The 25825-nt window shown below is 35.8% G+C and overlaps 1 protein-coding gene across 6 annotated transcripts; it reads left to right on the top strand.

Annotated features, from left to right (window-relative positions):
* The first annotated feature begins 374 nt into the window (after nt 1-374).
* LOC127831681 (uncharacterized) lies at nt 375-13594 on the top strand. 6 transcript variants are annotated; one of them, XM_052356701.1, is made up of 5 exons: nt 375-404; nt 5384-6060; nt 6174-6332; nt 8215-8641; nt 10016-13594. In XM_052356701.1, exons 2-5 carry the CDS (start codon nt 5524-5526, stop codon nt 11362-11364), a joined length of 2472 nt encoding a protein of 823 aa, XP_052212661.1. In that variant the 5' UTR covers nt 375-404; nt 5384-5523; the 3' UTR covers nt 11365-13594. The 6 variants fall into 6 exon arrangements, with proteins under 6 accessions (XP_052212661.1, XP_052212658.1, XP_052212663.1 ...); XM_052356698.1 differs by having other exon boundaries at nt 389-547; XM_052356699.1 differs by lacking the exon at nt 375-404 and adding an exon at nt 579-717.
* The last annotated feature ends 12231 nt before the right edge of the window (nt 13595-25825 follow it).

Raw genomic sequence — 25825 nt, 5'->3', positions numbered from 1 at the left:
AGCCAGTTTTAACATTTATTTACCTTTCAAAACAAAACATAAGATGTCAATGTTTACAAATGCGATTTTTATCAGTTCGCATTGTGTAGAACACAAGTGAGATATACCCGTTATATACAAATGGTGGTTTACGAGTGAAAGCTTGAATCTGTCACATAGTTTATTCATGTGGTGTTTTTATTCAAAAGTTTATCATCTTATCTTTCTTACCATTAATAGTGATATTTTTGATAGTATCTTTTGGCGTTATCAAAATGTGACATAAAACATTTCACTAAAAAAGGAATATATTTGCGCGTGTGTATTCTTAACTTGTTTAACATGGTGGAATGCAGCCTGTCTCTAAGCGGTGTGATAGTTTAAAAAGCTCTTCGCATGATTGATTAAGCACAGTTAAATCGAAAGTAGGTTCACAATTTGGTCGTAATAAAGATATTACACACGGAAACAGTTGATTGTAATGAAACATACATTTTCTTTCTTACCATGATAGTGATTACTGATGATGTTTCGAACGTCATAAATGGACATCATAACGGGAAAAGTAGTAAGCACGTATAGATACCAGAGACATAGGTTCTGGTTGAGTCGTGGGTTCATGTTGAGTCGTGTTAATAAAGATCGCGTGAAATGACATAATTGTTCGCACACGCTGCAGTTCGTTCAGTTTAAAATTTTAACATATTCGACGTTCGTTTTACAATGAAACAAAAACAGGTACATATTGCAATTTACCATTGCCAGTAGTCTTATTTATAAGACGCGCAAAGAATTTAGAGATACGTTTTTATATGGGCTTAATTCTTTAAACGTCTTATCGGCGAAGGACCAATTACGTTGTTGAAACAAGAAAGTTTAAATTTTCATAAATTTGCGTAAAATTGCAAAATAACATTACCAACTCGTAATATTTTAGTTCAGAAGTCCATTTAAACCTCAAATATCGTCGAATTGAAGTTAGAAAGACATAAATTCTTCAGTTAAACTTCAATAAAATCACTGACATCTCGACATGTTATGAAACAGATTTAAATATGAACCAATCAGAAGAAGGCATTACGGTGTAACGTGTACGCGTAATTTTATTTAACATCAGCTTTTAACAGCAGCGAATATTACCCAAGTAGATCTAGTATGCTCATCTTTGTCTATTTAATAAGCATATGTTCAAAAGAGATATGGTGCAGTTTCTATTCACACAACTTTTTATGCATGTCTATTTCACACATCTGTCTGTGTTGTTATATGTACTTACATTCTACGTTACATGGGACGGTATACTATTCGATCTGTATCACTATTATGTATGTACCGTACAAGATAAGTATTGATGCAAAGCATCAAAGGGCGTCGGGAATTTCAGTGTAAAAGGCACTCAATGAAGTTACATGGAACGACTTTTTTCTACTGTAAATTTTAATATATTGGCCGATTATTTTATACAAAATAGAAAAAGATACTGGTATAACCTTTATCTATGATTTTGTGTTATAACCCCCAAATAACCATTATCTATGATGTTGTGTTATAACCCCCCAAATAACCATTATCTATGATTTTGTGTTGTAACCCCCAAATATTTCATAGTTCATTTTATTTACATTGGTTTCCCTTTTTTTACTGGCATCCGTGTGCAGTTTTCATTAATGAAACAGAACTGTGTAGGTTTAAAAAAATCTGCTTCATCTTGTAAGCGTAATTTCATATTTTTCTCAACTTCAAGGGGAGATGATTCTGAACTTATTCTTACGTTGCTCATTTACGATAGGGGTTGAGTACTAATTTATATGAAAACACTGTAAAAGTTTTAATGTGTTTACGACCCCCCCCCCCCCCATCCTCTCACACATATATTTCATGGGCATAATAAAAACAAAAAATGGTTACAATAAAACAGCATATTTATTAAAACTAACATGTCTTCATCAAAACAAAAAGTTAACATAAAACATAAATAAAATAATTTGATTCTACTGGGGCTCGAACCTTGGACCTCTCACATGTGAAGCGATCGTGTAACCACTACACTACGGAACCGCTTGAAAAATCACCTTCTAACTAAGTTATTAATAAGTGACTATAGTGTAACGGTTATCAATAAAGCAATAAACCGTGTAATCGCTGTCGTCTTGTAAAGTTGAAGAAAATACGCGTTAACCAAAACTCGAACAGCAAAAGTCTGCATCATTGTCAGAAAAACCACAAAATAAATATATTTTGATTATGTTTTGTTTTTATACAAAACCATAACGTTTCATTGTTCGCGTATTTGCCCAGTCCCTGTGATCAATTATTAATTAAAAGAATTAGCTTTGCATTATTGGCAATACATGTTGTAGCAAATGTAATAGGCACAAATGTAGTACTTTTTTACACTAATTTACACAAAAAATCACCACTATGCGAGATATTCTGACAACAAAAATATATACATTGATCCGTAAAATAACTTCTCCTCCCATAAGCGAAATGAAACCTATTACATACTACTCGCCGCACTTCAGTGCGACGCGAATAAAAATAAAAATAAAATGGTATTTATTTCAGAACTTGGAAATTTTTAAGTGTCACTTTGGGAAAAAAACAATGCTCAATTATTCCAGAAAAGTATAATAACATCGCTTTATTATATAACGCTCAGCGCCACAACAGACGAACGCAAACTGTGTTTTCCGCCGTTTATTCTTCACATTTAAACCACATGGTTTACATCGAGGCTGCATTATCGATAAATATCTACACAGCGAGCGAATCGAGAGATATTGGAAATTTTGAATAGTGGTTCGATTTAATTTGCTCAGGCGTGCAAAATTCAAAGTGTCATTACATTATTCTTGCGGAACATTATTGAGAAATGAATGATCTACACAGGTATGTAAATATTATTGCAATCCGTTTATATTAACTGTCCGATATCGGGGCTTGAATGTTGCGCACAAAATACTTGCGCAACAATATAGACAAAGAAGGAAAACTTTCCACCATTGTTTTGGTCTTCTCCCCGTTGTGCGTTCCAAATATTACCAATATAAAAAGTAGCTTAATATTTGAGAGTGTCAACAAGTTGGACTACATTGCTAGATGCATTCTGTTCAAACATAAACACTATTTCTACCCATAAATTGTTTCTAAGTTACACACAACCCTTTTAAATGAGTAATCTCCATGTTACCGTGTCTGTTTACATATTTTACAAATGGCGGACTGCGCACAGCATTTGCTAAAATACGCAACATATTCCTAAGTAACACTCTAGTAAGTGTTTTTAATTGTTCTTTAATTGTTAAAAATTGAAAAAGAGAGGCAATTGTTTTATCAATAAAAAATAAAGGTTGTGCTAAATTATATTTTTCAGAAAAAAAACTGTCAGAATGATAACCTGAAACAGTATACCTTTGACATGTTGATGGCAGCACATAAAGCAATTGATATAATTGTTTTTATGTCTATTGAATGTGATGCTAAATACAATACCGTTGTTTTCTTTAAAAAAACATGATTATAATTTGTTAAAAAAAACACGACAAACTTGTTACTATTGTCTTCTATGCTTATGGCAATCACCAAAGAAAGTTACATCCTCTACAATGTCTTTGTTAAGAGTGTTTACAGCATGCAAATCTTGAAATTGGAAAAGCCAATCAAAACCCACGACTCAACCAGAACCTAATTTTCAATTTTCAACACATTTGATTATTTTCATGTAAACAGTCGATAAACATTTGGAAAAAAGCCGAGAAATCAAAAGAAAAAGGTTAATAATAAGTATCGTAATGATTCATGGTCATATATTTACGCAATATTTGAGATGTAACATATTAATGAAAATTATCCACGACTCAACCAACATATAGCATATATACAGTCAGTCAACCAGTTTAGAATCACCCGGAAAAAAACGTTAATTCTTTTGACAACAATAATTTCTTTCGGGATTTAATTTCAATGTGAGAAAAGGTAAAAATAAAGGGTAAATTTTTATTTTGTATGATAACAGGTTAGGCCAGTCGACATATGCAGTTTTTTTTTGTCAAAAATAGCAAAATTGTGTCTGTCTGTCAGTCTGTCATGTGTGTGCCTGTCCCAAAACTTTAACCTTACTCATAAAATGAAAACTCTTGGGTCTATGTTCTTTAAACTTCACATGTGCATGCATCTCATTGAGATCTACAATCAATCATGGTTTGAGGTCAAAGGTCAAGGTCACTGTGACCGTTACATTAAAAATATAACCTTGTTTCTAATATAACTGCCGTGCGACTTCAAAGCGCAGTTGGGGGCATTGTGTTTCACAAACACAGCTCTTGTTTCTGTTATTTTTCCCACTTGTGCTGGTACGGGTACTTTTTATGGGACAAACCGGGTTGAACAAGTTTTATGAATGTTTGGCAGTACATGTGGCATCTAGAGTGTTCAAATGCTTTGTCTGAACTTTGACCTACTGACCTCGTTTTTGGCCTAACCTGACCAAGTTTCAAACTCAGTGGGGACATTAATAATGATTACTATTTCTAGGCAAACGATTTTCGCTAAAGGTTAAAAAAGTTAACATTTTATCATTATAAAAAACACACTTGGTGATACTGTCTGTGGGCTTAATATCTCGATTAGGTTTGATAACCAGCCAGATCAAATAAAAAACTTTAGAATTATGGCCTTGGACTTAAAAAAGGCAAAATAAACCGTTTCCACTTATTCAAATTCGCTGTAATCTTATCATCTGTGTGACAATTTGTATTGGCATAATGTGTAGACCAAAATCTATTTCAAGCCAGATCTCCTGAGGTAATATAATTGATTTGTTCACATTAATGTTTCCGAAGATTTCAGTTTAGCACATTGTAGGTATAATTCTAGACATTAGCCGTATGATACTTTAATGGTACTTTTTAGTTCGTAGATCGACTTATTTCACGTTCTGTTGTTGTAGTAGTTTTTCAGTAGCCATCTGTGTGTGGTACAACTTTAGTTGTATGTAAGAAAAAACATTAATAATCATGTGCAATGTGTTTATTGTCGCATGTGCGCCGTCTGATTAACAAAAGCAATTATGTCTACATCTTGCGGTGTCTGATTTTTCATTTTGTATCAACTAGTATTCTAAATCATTATAATAACTCTTATTTTGTTACAAAACGTGAGCAAGTTAAAAAGATAAACACAAACAAACTTAACATATATTTACAAAAGCATCATGATGATTTTATGTTTATAATTTAAACGTGCAGACTCGAAAATTTAATGAGTTACATGTTGTTTTTTATGAAGTTTTATGGTTTTATACACATACTGATAGTAATAAAATAATAAGCTTTATGTTGATGTGATATCATCTGTATATGTAACAAATGGGGTTTTGTTAATCAGTCTTATTTACTTGTAGATACAACATGGAGGGCAACCAAAAGAACATGTTCGGACAGAAAACTGATCAGATAATTCTTATTGATAATGAAACGTAGGTAATGTCATAATAACGTTTTCTCGGTGGTTGTCCACAAACGAAATTCTGAATCTAGTGTAATGAAGATGGCTGCCAATACCAACATATTCAGCGATAAGGAGACCAATAACTGGTTCAAGATGTGCGTAGCCCTCAATATTACGAAGGAAGGACTTATTTACTTCGTTGAAGACACAATGAAAAAGGTCCACGCTGCGCTTGGAAGCAGTTGTGGGCAATGTAATATTGAAAAACTGTTGCCATGCCCTACTCAGGGTCTGTGTAATATAAGGAAACGAAATAGCTGCTCATTCCACAAATCACATCTGCCCCAGCCATGTCAAAGATGCGATAAAGTGAAACATGGTATAATATCATATCACCGATTCAGTGGTCCTTCATGGAAAAACATTAAAGCACAAGGTTGGAAAACGGACTGGTGGGAAATAGCAAAGTGTTACCTTCCTCCGCAAGGATACGCTGAAGTGTCATCGGTTCAGGAATCAGACTTTAATGCGGTGATAAACATCATTTTAAACTGCACAGATTTCCAGAATTATCTCTCCCCCTCATGGCTTTCACCTCCGCCGCCTGACCCGCAATGTCCGTTCGAAAAGGTAATGGATACGTGTTTTTAAATGTTTCAAGCACAACTAATTTTCTTCAGTGGTATTGTTGTTTTTTTAACTTGTTTAATAATTAGTTGTTTTTGAAAACATGTTCCATTTAGGTCCGTCAAATAGGCCGAGATGTACGCCACAGTGCCAACTGCAAGACAACAGATGCTGAACTTCAAGACTATTTCCAGGCATTGACCATGCTGCTGGCAGATTCAGTATGTCTGGCACATGATCCGAGTGCAAATACAGCCCTCAGTAGGCTAACTGATGTACGTATATACATTTCTCTTCATGTCATTGTTAGTCAACTTTCGTAGTTATACAATTCATTGTCATATGATTACTTGTAACCTTTAATATTGAAACGAGTAAACAGTAAAAACCAATCATTATGTGAGACTATGACAGATTGAAGCATATAAAATGCTATGATTAAGCAGACCAATATGATCTTTAAATATTATAGTTGAAATATTTTGTGTAAATGGGTATGTACCCTTTTAAAAAATTGTTCGCATTAATAAAAGATGCAATCTGTGTAACATATTGTCACGAGCCGAGCGATATCTGTGATTTTTCTTCAATTTTTCCAAACTTGAAGCTTTTGTTCAAGTTTAACAAAGAACTAAAATGGACTCTTATAAACAGTAAACTGAAAATAACATTTCGCCTATTCAGTTGTTTTAAATTGTCAAAAAATTATAAACTCAAGATTTATAACATTTCCAAAATTTATTCATTCATAACAAATAAATTAATAACAACTTTCAATATAGATCTATATATTCTTAACAGACATATTACTTCTTAGACACTTATCATTACAATAAAGCAATATATATGTATCATGTTAAGTATTTGCACACTCTGTTTTATAATGTCCTAAAAGATGATAAATGCAACTTGTAAAACTCAGTCTTAATTTTAATAGCTAGTCTTATTGAAAACTGTATTTTAAATGCTTATATAAGAAAAATAAAATAGGTCTCACACCTAGGAAAACAAAGTTCAGAGTCCAAGAATGACAATTTTCAGTGCCTTATATACTCTCCAGAAGCGCACGCATAGCGTTGTGCAATATAAACATAAAAGCGCACATATGAAATGTGCACAAAAAGCGCACAAACAACGCTCAGCAAAGCGCGCAAGAGCGCACAATATAATTTGAGCGTTCTTGACACGGTAAATGTCACTCGTCTTAAAACGATATTTCTGACAATATTACAATGAAACAGTAGTCAAATACATATCAATTAAATAAATAAATCATTTATGAAGACAACTATTACCTTTTTATACAATTTTTAAGAAGGAATATGAGTATTTATCAAATTATTTCGTATGACTAAACTGTCAAAAATACTGTAGTCAGTGTTAACTACCCAGAAGGCACTTATGTCAGCATCAGGAAATCAACTTCCTGTTTATCCAAAATATCTGCCATATTAACAGACGCTAATACAATGAGACATTTAAAAAGGATATTACAAATAATAAAGAAACGCAAAAGGTAGGCATCGGCTGTTATCAGCTCTAATCACCACACAGCATCCAATAAAAGCATTAAATAACGGTGACATAGTTATTTAGATGCAAAACATAAACGATATAAATGAACGATGTACATGTACATAAACACATGTATACAAATTACATGAACAATCTAGGGCATGACAATATGGTATATCAAGCATCGCATACAAAACTTAAAGCAAGCATGTTTTATCAAAGATTTGTTATTTGTTTAAATCCACACAATCACACTTAATACAATTTCTAGTCAGGAACCATATCCAATATTTGATTCTTAAATAAATGTAATTATCTGTAATAAAAACAATTACAAAAACGAATGGTAAAATCATTTTGTTGTTCAGTCACACTGGTCAAACACTAAGTTTAATTTCTTTAGGTCTCAGGTGATCTTCCTACGGAATTTTTCCCCCTTGTTTTTTGTATGTCAGAGTAATTTGCGTTTTATCTGAGACGATTGGTTCAATAAATCAACATGAAGAGTTTTGTCCTTGTGTTGGGTCCATGTGCAGTAGCGAACATTATAATATTGCGATTAATTAAACAAACACCAGATTGTTGCACTTGCTTAAAATTAGCTATTATTAAAATATAACATGTTTTTCATTTACATTGTAGCTTCAGAATGACCGCCTCCCTCTGAATGAATTGGGCAATCTGGTTAAAGATTCCATACAAGCAATTGGGCGTGCAAAAGATGCTGCTGAGGAACAATTTTCAGAAAAGGCAAAACAAACTATTGAAGAAGGATTAAACAAAATAAAGGAAGCATTTAAGGACGGTGAACGAGTGCTCGGAACGAAAATGGATGAGAGTATTCAGACGCTTTATGACAAGACAGAATATTTTAAACAACAAATAGGAGATCAGACTTCAAAAGCTGAACAAACAATAAAGACAAAGACATGTGTCTCAATAACACAGATAGACACACTGACAAAAAGCAATGTTCAACTTATAGAAGACCACACTAAAGATAGCATGGCGCGCATGCAACATAAAGTTGCTGACAAAGTTGGAGAAGACTACCAAAGAGGCGTAGAATGTGAGTACACTGTATAATTAAGCTGAAAATTATGTTTTTTCTCAACTGTTCATAATGAACATTAGTTTTAACCTTTTTGACTATCGGTTCTCGTCATCAATTTTTTTTATCTCCTTTGCACTCTAAAGACCACATTTTTGTCCAGCGTCATGAAATTTTCAGAACATTTGTCAAATGGTTATATCATGCGATCAAAAATGGGTCCGGTCCGTATGTAAACATGGCCGTGATGGTCAGTTTTCCTTTTGTGACTTAGTGAAACGTTGTTAACACTGTAGAAGTAATATGTTTAGTCCAATCATCATGCATTTTCACTATGATCACTGTAACCACTGTAAACATCGTCTGTTAATGTTTTGTTCAATGTAATCACATTAAAAAGAAATTACGTGTTATATGGCTGGATTAAACAAAATTGTACTGGAACTTTTTTTCGCTGCGCATGCCTTTTCATGTGGTAATAAAAAATATACCGTGACGTAAGGAAATCTACACAAGGTCAAATAAGTATGGAACACCACTTGGGCCTTATGTACGAATGTTGTAAATGTGACATGATAAATAGAATAACAGGTTGGCTCACCCGATAAACTCCTCCGCCTTGCCAGATAACCATTCTCCATCCACGTCACAAACCTATTATTCTCTATAATCACGATACAACTTGGTCAGATTGTTTATCTCGACACTTTCTAGGCTGATTATGAATTATGATGGTTCATATTAGAATACCAGGATCGCGCCTCCGTCATTAATTATGCATCCCTTTATTACAATTGATGTAAGAATACTATGGTCGTACCTCTGTTATTCAGTATACATCCCTTTATTACTGATCATTTGATAATATTATGGTCGCATCTCTGTCATTCAGTATATCTCCATTGATTGCGCATTAGTCATTCAGTTTACCTCTATTTATGATGGTTCATATAAGAATACCATGGTTGCACCTCTATCATTCAGTATTCTTCCCTTGATTACGGTTCATATAGGAATACCATGGTTGCACATCTACATGTACTATTCAGTACACTTCCCTTGATTACAGTTCATAAGAGAACATTATGGTTTCGCTTCTATCATTTAGACTCATTAATGACAGTTCATTTGAAAATACCGTGATTGTGCATGTTTCATTCATTTCACAATCCTTATAACGGTTCATATGAAAAAACCATTCGCGTTTGTCAGTCAGTTGGCCTCTCTTATGACCTGCTATACGCGAATATGTTGGTTGATACTCTTGATGATTAGTCTACACAAAATAGAATATAAACAATATGTTTGTCCATGAACATAAATCTTACTTGTAGTAGAAAATACTAGTACTCACACATAATGTTCTTCCATGAAAATGTTGTATCATTCCAGATCTTCGGTGCAGACTGGTGGACCATTACCGCGACACCGTTAGCTACGTGCCTCTGTCTGCGTTGAATCTTAGTCTCGATAAGCACGTACAAGATGTCTATGTCAGTCCAAAAATACATAGGATAAAAATAGAGAATGATGGGAGACTCACAAAACGAGAGCGAATTGTTTCGTACAAAGATTGCTTCAGTGGTGGTGATAAATTATCTAGACGTATATATTTACAAGGCGAGCCTGGAAGTGGCAAATCGACATTTGCTTCCAAGTTAGTTAATGAGTGGTGTAACATACATTTGCCTTCAACGGAATCTACAAAAGAGAAAACGTTGTTAGTCGACTTTGAAACCCTGCAGAAATTTAAATTTCTCTTTTTCATCTCTTTGCGAGATTCAAGACATCAGACGGATGTAGTGCAGATGATCAAAACACAGCTTATTGATAAGATATGTGAGGGAGACGAACGTGAAGAAGCGAAGAAACTTTGTCTTCAAATTATGAAAAATGATATATGTCTCGTTATTCAAGACGGTCTAGATGAGTGGCCTGGTGATGAAGCTCTACCTTCTATGGCAGGAATTCCTAAAGAAAACTGCATCGTACTCACAACATCTCGACCATGGAAACTAAGTGATGAACGTATAAAAAATCATCAAATAGATATTCTTTTAGAAGTTGAAGGTATAAGCGATACAGAAGCATTTAATGAAAGGATACTACGATGTTTACTTGACGAATCAATGGATATTAAAGAAAGCGTAAAGCAATTCAACGAATTCCTCAGGCGTCGCAACTTGCAGTCGATATCATCTTCGCCTATGCTGCACGCACTTGTCCTCTGTACCTGGGTAGATGATAGGGCTGAGTGTCTCACCGGATCGTCACTATGTGATCTTTACACTACCTTACTTGACTGTCTTTGCAAAAAAGTCACCCCTGACATGTGTTATTTCAACAAATTGTATCCACCGCCAGTGAAAAACTTTGATGGTACAAAATATTTAAAACCAAATAAGGCTCACATAGATTCCATTGCTAAAGCTGCGTTCTCTTTTTTGTTTTCAAATGAAAGAGAGACATCAATAGTTTTTTCCGATGTAAAATTGTCAGACTTTTTGCTTCAATCTGCAAAAGAGTTCGCACTAAAATCTGGATTATTAACCAAAAGGAAAGCTAAAAGAGTTACTGATACGACTTGTAGGTTTATCCACAAAACTTTTCAGGAATTCTTAACTGCTTATCATATCGCCAACAATGCAGACGCTGTGGATGACGTCATTTCCGGATATCTCAAACGCAACTCGGATTCGTATCTTGATATATCTCAAAGTTCATATTCCTGTGTGGCTTGAACATCTCGGCAGCGAATAAACTATCTGCACTGATGAATGAGCTCGACGTTGATCGCAATTATCTGGGTACCTTCCAAAAATTGATCCTTTCCGGCTACAGGGAGGCTGTAGCCAACAAGAACACACCAATTCACCTGCATCTCAGTCACTTTAAGGTCAACAATGATAATGATGCTGAAGAGTGGTCTCACATCTGGGCACTGAATAAGTTACGTGCGCGATCTTTAGAGGTAATTAATTTGCATAGAATTACGGTATCAATATGTTCACGAGACGCGTTGTCTACTCGTTGTGAGGAATCTGGGCATGTTTCCTTGCCTGCGTGTGATGATCCAGGTCCATCTACACTTTCACGAAAAGATCTAGAAGAATTCAGTTCGTCTGCATATTGTATGGAGTTCGATTTGTCGTGGTGTCACAACCTGGAACGGATGAATATCTGGTGTAATGGAACAGTGCAACCAAATGCACTGATGGGTCTTAAGAAGTTGAAAGATTTGCAGTTACTTGGAGGTTGTAAATGTGAAGCGCTTGACTTGTCATATCATGAACAAACAGAATCAATTAATCTCAGCGGTGGAGTAACTTTATTACCACTGTCTGTTTATAATTATAAAAGTCTTAAATGTATCAATATACATGCAACTTATGACGGACTGGATTTGTCACTGTTTGAAAATTTGTGTTCCATAACAATCAGCAATAAGGTGAAAGTGTTACCAAAACGACCTCTCATTCATAACAAACAAAAACTGACTCATATTGGCTTAATTGATTTTTATTTGAAATGTTTTGACAGTAAAAACAGTTATACATGGTGTCTACTAAACGGCGAAGATCCAGTACAGTTTGAAAACTATACTCCAGTTCTGCCCTCTATATCACGCATTGACTTGCATGGAGTCACATGTTCCACAAACTGGCTGCGCAGTCTGCTCAGAATGCTGCTGACTCTCGATCATAGCGTGAGGTGTGAGCTGTCGCACTGTATTATAACTTCACTCGATCATGAGGTTACGGGTAGGCTGCCAGGCAGTAACAAAGGATCATTCGCCAAGGATGCAGGCAGCAATCCAGTTAAACGTACATGCGTAAAAATAGATACAGATTTAAGCAATACGTGTGCATTCGAAGCGAGCGACCTAATGTGGCAAAACTGTCTATGGGAAACTCTGCAGGGTCTGAATGTCAAAAATCTGAGTTTAAGGAATTTGGATCGATTTTTTGTATCATGGTATCGTCTACCTCCATTGTCACGCTCACTAGCTTCCCTCTCACAGCTAGAAACGCTTAGAGTTTATTTATCTGATTATATCGACCTTCTGCTTCCCCCGTCATTGAAGCATTTTATAGGCTCTTTTTATACAGTGTCTCCTTCGCAACTTCACGACCTTGTGAACAATCTGTCTGCATGGACTCCATCAGTTGAGTGTATATTGGAATTCTTTTGTATTGATGAAATAGATATTAACTTGCCTCAGAAGATTCCACCTGAGGAATATATCCTCATCAAACAGAATCTCGAAGCACTGGAGCATGTTAAAGTGAAACGATTTCAAATATATGAATTTGCACTGAGCACTGAGACCTGGTCTGAACGTGACTGTGTTGGGGCTGATGATAATGATGTTGATTGGGACTTAGGTTACTCGTCGTTGCCAAACCAAGTATTAATTGACGGCCTTTGTCGCATATCAATGAGACTTCAGATTAACTATGTTAAAGATCAAAACTTGACCAAATGAAGTAATGCATGCGACTACACGACTGTATACGATAGACTATCAGGAAATACGAAGACTTTTATTGTCATTTATGCACAGTAATTTTTTTAATACAAAAACTAATGAACATAAGTGTAAATACCTTAAATAAACGAGAAGTTTTTCTCCTTTCCTATTTCTCATCTAAGATGACATACGATTAAAATCAGTCACCACGGGCGTTCCGGAGCACGTCAATTAAAGTTCAGTGATGTTGTCGTCGCTTGTTTTGTAATTACTGTTGGCAGAGCAGTTTTTGGTCTATTGTGATAATGGAGATTTTAACCCACCCACCCCGTCGAAAGGATAGAATTGGTGTCTGTCCAGGGATGTTAGGGATGTTATTTATGATGTTAACTTGTCGTTCTCCTATAACAATATGTAATTTCAAGAAGATATTACAAGTATTTGTTACAACATGTTGTTTCATACTTGTTGTGATGGAAATAAACGGAGTGCTCAGTTTAGCCGCTGCCATGGTAGTGTAATCGTGTTGATAAGTCGCATTACATGTATGTTCCACAATCTTTTTTATTAAACATATTATATTAAGATTTTATACAAGTTTTATTTAAAAAAATATATATATATTCACAACGAAAACATATAAATGGATATTTATTTCTGGATCATGTCCGGTACTCCTGATTATATATTTCCGGAACAATGTTGTATAATGTGTAAATAATTGCATACATATTATTAACAAACAACAAAATTCGGTGTATACAGTATATCGAATGCGACTTCAGATCAACTGTGTTAGATATACAGCATTGGATAAGTGAAGTAATACATGCGACTACACCCATTTAAAGTTATCACATGTGATTAAAAATTTCTAGAACACATGCGCAAAATAAATGTGCAAGCATGCTTGAATAATTACGAATAAAGTCATTTGTACTTAATTCTTGTGACGATGAAAAGACTAACATTCCTAAATGAAACCCATGTTTATGTGATAATCTAATGCCATTTCTTAGTGCCGATGTAATTCTAATCTATATCATAATCTCATGCAAATGCAATTATTTCAGGTGAGTTGTTTTGAATGTTGTTATTCTTTTCTGATAGTGATTAATTTGTTGATTTCGATGATAATATGAAGGTGAAATTATAACAATTGTAAATGATGATGAAGATTGTGCAAATTATATGACACAAATAACGAATCAGACGACGGCGACGTAGTTGCTGTTGTTGCACCTGCTGCAGTCGATGGTGATGATGAAAATAATGATTGAGGGTATGATGATGACTACGACACTGATGATGATTATGTTGAGGTTGTGGTGGTGATGGTGACGATCATAATGATCCAATTTTCAAGACGGATTTAGATACTGTTGCAAAAACACTTGTATTCCCTTTAGGTTCTAGTTTATGCAAATAGATAAATATGTCTGATAAAATTCATTTTTAATCAGAGTCCATCAATATTGGAAATTGATTTAAATTGCACACACAAAATTCAAACATCAATTCAAAGTCCCGTATCTCCGTTTTAAATACGCCTTATTGATTTTATGGTTGAGGTATCCTGTATAATGACCTCAATTCATAAAGAGGATGTTTTTATTACGAACCGGTTATAGCGTTAAAAAAAACGCTATAATAAAATAATATTTTCGTTAGCTCACCTGAGCACAATGAGCTCATGGTGAGCTTTTGTGATCACCTTTTGTCCGTCGTGCGTCGTCTGTTGTGCGGCGTCAACATTTGCCTTGTTAATACTCTAGAGGCCACATTTATTGTCCAATCTGAATGAAATTTTGTCAGAAGATTGGTCTCAATGATATCTTGGGTGAGTTCGAAAATGGTTACGTTTGCTTGAAAAAGGGGCGGGGCATTTATCCTTATAAGGCTATATATGGCTATAGTAAAACCTTGTTAACACTCTAGAGGCCACAGTTATTGTCCAATCTTCATGAAACTTGGTAAGAAGATTCGTCCAAATAATGTTTTGAATGAGTTTGAAAATGATGCCAGTTGGTTGAAAAACGTGGCCGCCAGGGGGCGGGGCATTTTTCCTGATATGGCTATAGTAAAACCTTGTTAACACTGTAGAGGCCACATTTATTGTCTAATCTTCATGAAATTTGGTCAAAAGATTTGTCTCAATGATATCTTGTATGCTTTCGAAAATGGTTACGTTTGCTTGAAAAACATGGCTGCCAAGGAGCGGGGCATTTTTCCTTATATGGCTATATATGGCTATAGTAAAATCTTGTTAACACTAGAGGCGACATTTATCGTCTGATCTTCATGAAACTTGGTCAGAAGCTTTATCCCAATAATATCTTGGAAGAGTTCGAAAATGATGCCGGTTGGTTGAAAAACATGGCCGCCAGGGGGCGGGGAATTTTTCCTTATATGGCTATAGTAAAACCTTGTTAATACTCTAGAGACCACATTTATTTTTCGATCTTCATAAAACTTGGTCAGAAGATTTGTCCCAATGATATCTTGGATTAGTTAAAAAATGGTAACCTTTGCTTGAAGAACATGGCTGCCAAGGGGCGGGGCATTTTTCCTTATATGGCTATAGTAAAATCTTGTTAACACTCTAGAGGCCACATTTATTGTCCAATCTTCATGAACCTTTGTCAGAAGATTCATCCCAATAATATCTGGGACGAGTTCGAAAATGTTGCCAGTTGGTTGAAAAACATGGCCGCCAGGGAGCGGGGCATTTTTCCTTATATGGCTATAGTAAAACCTTGTTAACACTCTAGAGGCCACATTTATTTTCCCATCTTCATGAAACTTGGTCAGAAGATTTGTCTTAATAATATCTTGGATGAATTCGAAAATGGTCTTGGTTGCTTAAAAAACATGGCCACCAGGGGCGGGGAATGTTTCCTTATATATATGGCTATATATGGCTCTAGTAAAACCCTGTTAACACTCTAGAGGCCTCATTCATTGTCTAATCTTCATGAAACTTGGTCAGAAGATTGGTCTCAATGATATCTTGGCTGAGTTCGAAGATAATTATGTTTGCTTGAAAAACCTTCCAAGGGGCGGGGCATTTTTCCTTATATGGCTATAGTAAAACCTTGTTAACACTTTAGAGGTCACATTTATTTTCCGATCTTCATGAAACTTTGTCAGAAGATTCATCTTAATTATATATTGGACAAGTTCATCTTAATTATATATCAGAAGGAAGAGTTAAAAAATGATGCCGGTTGGTTGAAAAACATGGCTGCCAGGGGGCGGGACATTTTTCCTTATATGGCTAAAGTAAAACCTTGTAAACACTCTAGAGGCAACATTTATTTTCCGATCTTCATGAAACTTGGTCAGAAGATTTGTCCCAATTATATCTTGTTATCTCAGGTGAGCGACTTTGGGCCTTTCAGGCCCTCTTGTTTTTATATGGCTATATCTGGCTTTTGTAAAAACTTGTTAACACTCTAGAGGCCACATTTATTGTCCGATCTTCATAAAACCTGTTCAGAAGATTTGTTCCAATTATATCATGGATGAGTTTGGAAATGGTTCCTGTTGTTTGAAAAACATGGCCGTCAAGGGGGCGGGGTATTTTTCCTTATATGGCTATAGTAAAACCGTGTTAACACTCTAGATGCCACAGTTACTGTCCAATCTTCATGAATTTGGTCAGAAGATTGGTGTCAATTTTTTCTTGGATGAGTTAGAACATAGTTACGTTTTCTTGAAAAACATGGCTGCCAAGGGGCGGGGCATTTTTCCTTATATGGCTATAAATGGCAATAGTAAGACATTGTTAGCACTCTAGGGGCCACATTTATCGTTCAATCTTCCTTGGTAAAAAGATTCTTCCCAATAATATGTTGGATAATTTAGAAAACGATGCCAATTGGTTGAAAAACATGGCCGCCAGGGGGCGGGGCATTTTTCCTTATATGGCTATAGTAAAACCATGTTAACACTCTAGAGGCCACATTTATTGTCCAATCTTGATGAAATTTGGTCAGAAGATTGCCCTCTGATCAATGATATCTTGGATGAGGTAGACAATGGTTACGTTTGCTTGAAAAACATGGCTGCCAAGAGGCGGGGCATTTTTCCTTATATGGATATATATGGCTTTTGTAAAATATTGTTAACACTCTAGAGGCCACATTTATTATTCATTCTGAATGAAACTTGATCAGAAAATTCACCCCACTAATATCTTGGAGGAGTTCGAACATGATGCTAGTTGGTTGGAAAACATGGCCGCCAGGGGACGGGGCATTTTTTCTGATATGTCTATAGTAAAACCTTGTTAACACTCTAGAGGCAACATTTATTTTCCAATCATCATGAAACTTGGTCTGAAGGTTTGTCCCAAGAATATCTTGGACGAGTTCGAAAATGGTTCCGGTTGCTTTAAAAACATGGCCACCAGGGGGCGGGACTTTTTTTCTTATATGGCTTTTGTAAAACCTTGTTAACACTCTAGAGGCCACATTTATTGTGCGATCTTCATGAAACTTGGTCAGAAGATTTGTCACAATGATATCTTGGATTAGTTTGGTAATGGTATCGATTGGTTGAAAAACAAGGCCACCAAGGGGGCGGGCCATTTTTCCTTATTTCGCTCTGGTAAAAACCTTGTTAACACTCTAGAGGCCACATTTATTGTCCGATTATCATGAAACTTGGTCAGAAGATTTTTCCCAATGATATCTTGGACATGTTTGAAAATGGTTCCAGTTGCTTGAAAAACATGGCCGCCAGGGGGCGGTGCATTTTTTCTTATATGGCTATAAATGGCTTTTGTAAAACCTTGTTAACACATTAGAGGACACATTTATTGTTCGATCTTCATGAAACTTTGTCAGAAGATTCATCTTAATTATATATTGGACAATTTCATCTTAATTATATATTGGACAAGTTTAAAATGGTTTGGGTTGGTTGAACAACATGGCCCTTAGGGGGCGGGGCATTTTTACTTATATTGCTTCAGTAAAACCTTGTTTACACTCTAGTTAAATATTTTCAAAAAATAATTTTGCAGACAATTACGTAAGGGAGAAAAAACTGTTAATAACTTGAATTGTTTGAATTCCAATCATGAATGCACACTTAATTACTCCAACTGACCCTTATCAGCTGCCTGAGCACAAATCAATACACATCTCTGAGTGAACCTTGTTGTTCTATTTTTAGATCAGCAAATTGATATCTTGTTGTGCTATTTCTTTGATGTGTGGCACCAACGATAAGAGGAGATATAATTTTTGAGGCACACAGTTTATTGATGAGGTCTGAATTTTTTGTGTGTGAATATCAAAGATTTGTGTTTTACAACGGAATTATTGATTTTTTTAATTGGAAATATAATTGCAAAGTGAGTCTGAAAATATTTTATATTTGTTTGAAAAGAAGGCTCTCAGGGGGGTGGTAGTTTTTTTGTATGTCTACAGTTGTTTATAGTGAAACATTGTGAATACTTTTAGTCACATTTTAAGTTCAATCTGAATGACACTTGCTGAGTACAGATGTTGTTATCATATCTTGATTTAGTTTACTCAATTAGTTTTAATAATATCATCTTCAAACATGGTGACAATCTTTATGAGCATAATAGTTTTGCTCATTGTGACATTTTGTGATCGCCTTTTGTCAATTGTCTGTCTTCTGTTGTGCGTCATGAATATTTGCCTTGTTAACACTGTAGAAGCCACATTTATTTTCGGATCTTCACGAAACTTTGTCAGAAGATTTGACCCAATGATATCTTGGACGAGTTCAAAAATGGTTCAGGTCTGTTGAAAAACATGGCCGCCAGGGGGCCATTTGTTGTTCATTCTTCATGTAACATGGTTAGAACATTTGTTCTGTTGATATCTTGGGCTGCAAAGAACAGGTCATTTCTTTTTATCTCAGGTGAGCGACTTTGGGCCTTTCAGGCCCTCTTGTTTTAAATATGACCCCCCACACACGCACACACACACGGAGTGAGAGGCATGAAGCAGTACACCCGTCCGTCTGTACCTACGTCCCGAAACTTGTGTATTGAAACCTCTTGAACCACTGAGTGGATCTCGCTAAAACTTTTACTGTTAAACGACCTCTAGGTGTAGATGATTGTTTTCAAAGAATCTTCGGCTGCGACGACTTTTGGCAGAATTATGGCCCTAGCCAGTTTTTTCACCTTTAAAAATATCCCCTGATGCTTGTGTATTCAATTTATGTTAAACTGCAAGGTGAATCTTGCTTAAGCTTTCACATTTTAATGGCCTTATTGTCTTGATGACCTTAAGGAAAGCAATTTTGGCTGCGACGTGTTTTGGCATGATTATTGCCCTTTTTCTGTATCTACCACCATAGACTATGTACTCCCAACATTTTTCATTAAGTGCTGGGTGGATCTCGCTCAAACTTTTATTGTTGAATGCTCTTGATGTGTTCGTGATGTAAGATACTTTGGCTGCAAGGAGTTTTGACAGAAATATGGCCCTTTGTGTGTTTTAAACCTTTAAAAGGTATGTAGTCCCCCTGAAGCTTGTGGTTTAACTTCTCTTAAGAATTTTGACCACAACCAGTTTTCGCTGAATCAGGGCCCTTCCCAGTAGATTATATAGTTTTTTTTATTCTGTGTTCAAATGTATATGTACAATGAAAAACAAAACAACAGTTTCTTTTGATAAAATATATTTGTCGAAACTCAGCTTACGTCTACGTTGCAGCTAATTTCGTTGCGATGTTTTTTTCCGATTTTAAATGTTTAATAACAACCTTCAAAATCAACGGATTTATTTCGTAATGCAAACCAATTTTTTCGCCATAATCTCACCTGTTTCATACCCGTCCAGAGGTCTGCTAACGGCCAAAATGCCTGAAATCCGCCTATATGCCTTGTAACTACCCGCCTTACTTGTAACCACCCGCTTGATGGTAAGGACCAACCTACTTGGTAACATGCCGCCTGCATGGTTACCCGTCTGTCTGATGACTGCCCATCATCCTGTTAGACACCATCATGCCTGGTAACTAACTACCTGCTTGGTTAATTCCAACCTGCTTTGTAACAACCCGTCTGCCTGATTACCATCCTCCTAAATGGCAACCGTCCGTCTACCTGGAAAACCCTCCTGCTGTGAAACCACCCATTTACACGGGAACCGCCCTTCTTCATTGAAGAAACCCGTTTGGATGGTAACCTCTGTGAACTGTACTTCCTCCGGTTAGCCGCCTAATTGCCTCGTGCTCGGTAACCACAATCCAGTCCAGTAACCACCTGGTAACCACCCATCTGCCTCGCAAGAGCCTCTGCCTGGTTATCGCACTCCATCGACCTGTCTGGTATTTGCCCACATGACCGGTGTCCGCCAAAATGAGACTCAGAGTGGTGACCTTCCGTCAACCTGGAACCGCAAATCTGCATTGAAATCGCAAATCTTTTTCGTTACCATCCTTATGCCTTGAAAGAGACAATCTGCGTTCGAACAGCCCTATCGGCCTAGAAACAATCTAACCGCACAATTACCTCGTAGTCTTAGGACGTACACATGATTGGCTGTAAACTGCCCTCCTAACTGTAAACTGCATACCTGCCTTGAAACCGCGAACCTGTCTAAAAATTCCAACCTGACTGGTAACGACCCACACTACTAAAAACTGGCCACATGAATGGTAACCGCTCACTTAACTTGATAAGTTACCGCCAACACGAGAGGTGAATGCTCATATTCGTTGTAGTGTTACTATCCACATGACTTACAACCGCCATCATGCCTGTACAACCCATTTGACCTCAAGGTAATGTTTAACCAGTGGTCATTTATCTGTTGTCCGCAAACAAACATCGGAATACTGCAACGAAATTTGACCTGTTTAGCGCTCATCGAGAGGCATCAATTGGGCTCCAGTTCCAATGATCAGAACAATACCCTTATTACATACGATCGATCGTAAAACTTTAACGTTAGTTCTTATGTTAAGGACGTCACTTGGAGGTTCAGCGACAACATGCAGTATATGGACATATATCCTTACATATGTTTCAAGTTTTAGTAAGATTTATACAATACTTACGTCAAAGTACACCACAGTAATGACAGTGACGTTACCGTAAAGTAACGTACACGTTTTACAAGTGCCACGCGGAATCGGCTTCAAATATCACCGAAACACTTGGTACGACGTTTTCAAGCACACACCAGACGCGAATATTTGCAATATTCTCGTGCCTATGTTTTTTTCTAACTTCCTTTGACTTTTTTTTTATTAACGGCCTTTGACTTAACGGTCGTGATGTTAACATCAATTTTGATGTCAATGACAGCAAGCGTACTCTAGGAGCACGTAAATCATGTTGTAGTTGTATGAAAAGCATTTGTTCATAAAAGACATGGAATTGTGTTTTGATTGGTTTTTATTACACGTTGTTTATTGAGTTTTTGAAAATTTATTCACACAATTGAGTTACTTGCATTACTTTTTACAACCAAGGGCTCAAATAATTTATATCAAAATAGCAAATCGATAAAGACTTACTTTAAATTTGATATTTAGTCGTAATATTAGGTATGTCAATCATTTAAACTTTGAAGATTACAGAATAGTAAAACAATTTGGATTTGAAACATTTTTTTTTGCAGATAATCAACAGTCAAGAGCAAATAACGGAACACGGACAACATTTCGTTGGCAAACACATACGATATGAACAAAGAAGGAACATGAAGACGGGATACTGGTTTCATAAACTGGATTTAAATCGTTTATTACAAATTGATAAGATGCGCTTCACTTGTAAATCTGATTTTTTGTATTATCATATATAAGCCAATCGGATTGCTTCATTTTTGTAGGAGGTGAGACATATACTTATATTCTTGTCGTATTACAAATAATAGACATTAAAAAACAATATTTGCTAAAATTAATGAGTTATTATTTCCTTGCTTATTTCACGGCACTGTTTGATTCCGTTGCGTCTGCGTTTTTCTTCTATTTAAATATCGTACGCTAGAAAACACAGACCATACAGATAACGTTGAAAATGCATACAATATAAACACAGAAGTGAAATGCAGACGGGATACCGGTTTCATAACATGGATTTAAATCATTAATTAAACATTGATATGTAACACAATTGTTAATATTATACTTTATTAAAAATATGAGCGATTTTTATTATCGATCTTATTGGTATAGTGCAAAAATATATTCAAAACGGGAGAAGTCCACGTGTTTAAGGTGTAATGCTTCGATTTATGTTTGGTAATGACCTATTACATTTTCCGGGATTTAAGGGTTTTTGTCATAGTTTATAAATATAATTTAATGCCTTTTAAAAAGTATTGCATTTGCACGTATTGTCTTATGATAACTTATTTAAAGTAGTAAAATCTTTGTTTAAATTTGAATTGCAGCTCAACAACGTCATTTGAGCAACAAAAGCTACATTATTAGTTGTTACTTTGTCATTTTTGTGCAATTGTTATGCATAATATATTCGCACCATACCTCCAATGTTCATGCCTTTTTTATATATAAAACCAACATAACCCATTTTAGCGACGTTTCATTGTTGGAAGCATTAGTTACTGATCGCAATAACTTTGTAAAAATATATTTACAGGCTCTTTCATACCACTAAGGGGAAACTGAAATGTGTGTTTTGGATTCTCTTACCCCCACAATTGCCCCCACACTCAATCGTCTCCATAACTCACATGCCTCAATCATTCACTCTTCTCCCCGACTCATTTGTCTCCCTCAGTCACTCGTCAAGTCTAGTTCAAGCCACCAAATCACCAAACTTGTCTCTATCTCCGTCACTCGTCTGAATTCTCTCATCTCACTTGTCTAGTCTCATTCGTATCTAATTGTCATACGCGAAAAGTTACACTCGCCTCCTTTACTCTTCTTGTTACAACCACTTGCCTCACTGGTGCTCCTCACTCACTCACTTGCCTTACTCAGTTGTCTCTTTTTGTTCTACTCTCGCGAAAATGACTCGTATCATTAACCCACTTGTGTATCTTGATCGTTTCACTTTCAAGAATCACAAATTCTAGTTCTACTCGCTCGTTTCTTTCTCTCTCTTACTCGTGTCAATCACTCACTCGTGTCAGTAACCCATCCCTCTCAATAATGTAAGTTAATCACGCGTTGAAGTCGTGATATTTATTCTTATCATTCCCTCACTTTTCTCAATCACTCACTCGTGTAAGTCGTTCACTCACTCATCTCTCATAACGTATCAAACGGCTCTTGTAACTCGTCTTATAACGTTCGCTAGTGCCAATCGTCTCGTCGCACTGACTTCACATGTGTAACTGGTCAAGTCGCATTCATGTTGTGCAACTTGTATAAGTCATAAACTGTTCTTTTTTAATGGGTCGTAAAGATTTTCTCTTCGTGTTAACACTTACTCATATGGTACACACACTCGCTTATCTCTCTCGACGTTGCACTCACAACCTTATTTCACTCGTCTATCTCGTCTTGCCTTGAACTCACTCTCCACACTCATTAAATGGTCGCTCAATTTCGTTGTCTTACTCGTGTGCTTGCAATAGTCTCGTCTCATTCGACTTGCCACCTATTGCCGTTTGTGGTCTAGTCGCGTCTCACTTGTTGAATCTCGTCTCATTAACTCGTTGCGTACTACGCAACTCACTCACTCATTTCAAGTTCTGAATACACAAGCAAATTATCTATAATACACAGCTATTGTATCCTGCGCTGGGGCTGTCAATCTTTACAGTATCTGCAAATTTTAGATCCCAGTGGTTACTTCTCAAATTGATTCAAATCCGATGAGAACATAATTATTAAGCGTTGAGGAATAATAACGAGCTCTTTCTGGAATGCGGATAATTGTTAATGTGTTAGCAAAATTCTGTGCGCCAATGCTCAGATCCGATAATTAAACGAGTATATGGGTCGCTTGTTCGCTCAGCAAAAAGGGTAGAAAATGTACGCATATAAGTTATGTTTTAACAAAAACAGCCATGAAATGTCTGTTTTGAGGTTACACAATATTGATTAAGGATTCGTCTTTTCACTTTTTGAAAGCACACTACTACTCAAATAGGTCAATTGTAAAAGGGTGAATACAGATAAAAGAATTTCAAAAATTTGTATTTTATTGTTTTCGAGTTATTTATTTAATGTATTATTTGAGCAAGTCGGAAAATTGGTCAGCATAATAATTTATTGCTCAGGTAATCTAGAAAAGAATCAATTTATGCTTTACTAATTCATGCATTGCTTTCATACTATATTCATGCATGTTCAGTATTCAAGGTAATAACACATGATTATATCAAATCATTTTATTGTTGTCAAAAATCCTCAGTATTCATGGAAGATTGTAAGTACTGTACACCTTGTTTTTTATTTGTTTTGAAAATGATGAAATAAAATTTATACCATACACCGGTTTATGAAACTTGGTGGACTCATACCTATTTTTCAAATGGATATAAATGTTAGATTAATATTTATAATTGTAGTGCCAAATGCTCTTCGTTACCTTATATTTTATAATATCATTGAATTCATAAACATTACAAAATAACTGATCACATATTTTATCCTAAAATGCCTTTATAGTTCATGTTTGAAAGTCGTGCCCAATCAACATATTTATATTTTATTTTTAACCATTTATTAGACGCAGAACATGCCGAACGTGCCAGTTAGCAGCATTGTTTGCATCCCGCCTTCTCAACGACAGTTCGTAGTAATGTAATGCCCCTTCATAGTCCTCTTCCTTTTCACAGCAATGCCCCAGCAAGTTCACTGCAGTCTCTGTGTGGTACAGGTTGGTGTGATTTCTTATATCAAATATATACGACTTCAAGACTCTCAAAGCATGAAGCTGTTTGTCACGTTCACCGAGTGTTCTATACGTGAGATACTGCAGATAATATAGAAATGGACCAGCATCCACCTCAGCGCTGTCCATCCATTGTTTTTATCTGTAGGTTCTCCATGCCACTTTCATCTTCAGTGGTACATGTATTCCGATTCATTTCAAACAATAATATGAAAGGAGTGCAATACCATTCTTGCCTTAAATAACTGACACAGAATGCGAATGGCAATTTAGTGAATCCGTTGTCGGTGTTGTATGATATCATATAAGCATTCCCCTTAAGATCCCAACATCAACAAACAGCCTTGACCTTGCCGTGAAACCTCCTCTCCACATTCTCCAACAATCGATCTGCCGCTTGAAGATGAAGCCACGTCTAAGCAACTAAAAACTACATCCGTATTTAAGGAATATCGAAAACGACTCATAATTTTGCTGTTAACAACATTTTGTAGTTTTTGTTTTCATTTGTTTTCGCAAACAATAAAATGATCGGATTGAATTGTGTAACACATACATGTGTTTAATAAATTCTAAAGCAGCAGTTTTCAATCTGACATTTCCTGAGTATTCCTTCAAAAAGCGTAATACACATTTAATATCTGTCTCGAAGGTTGTATTAGAACTGATTTGATGTATTAATCCGCTTAACCGAATTATAAAGATTTCAAGCAGTTGTACTTCAGCAGTAACTAACTTTCTAGACTACCAAAGCACAGTATGCATACTTTCTCAAGCGAAACTTGCTACGAAATTAATCTTTCATATTTTAAAACGATCACTATTTATGACAACGCTAAAAATGAATACACAAACAATATATATCAAGACAAGAAATTAAGAATGACTAACGCTAGTAAACAATATAAGCGAAAAA

Source organism: Dreissena polymorpha, chromosome 5 (assembly GCF_020536995.1).
Source record: "Dreissena polymorpha isolate Duluth1 chromosome 5, UMN_Dpol_1.0, whole genome shotgun sequence".
Classification (NCBI taxonomy): domain Eukaryota; kingdom Metazoa; phylum Mollusca; class Bivalvia; order Myida; family Dreissenidae; genus Dreissena; species Dreissena polymorpha.
This window is presented reverse-complemented; position numbering and strand designations above follow the sequence as displayed.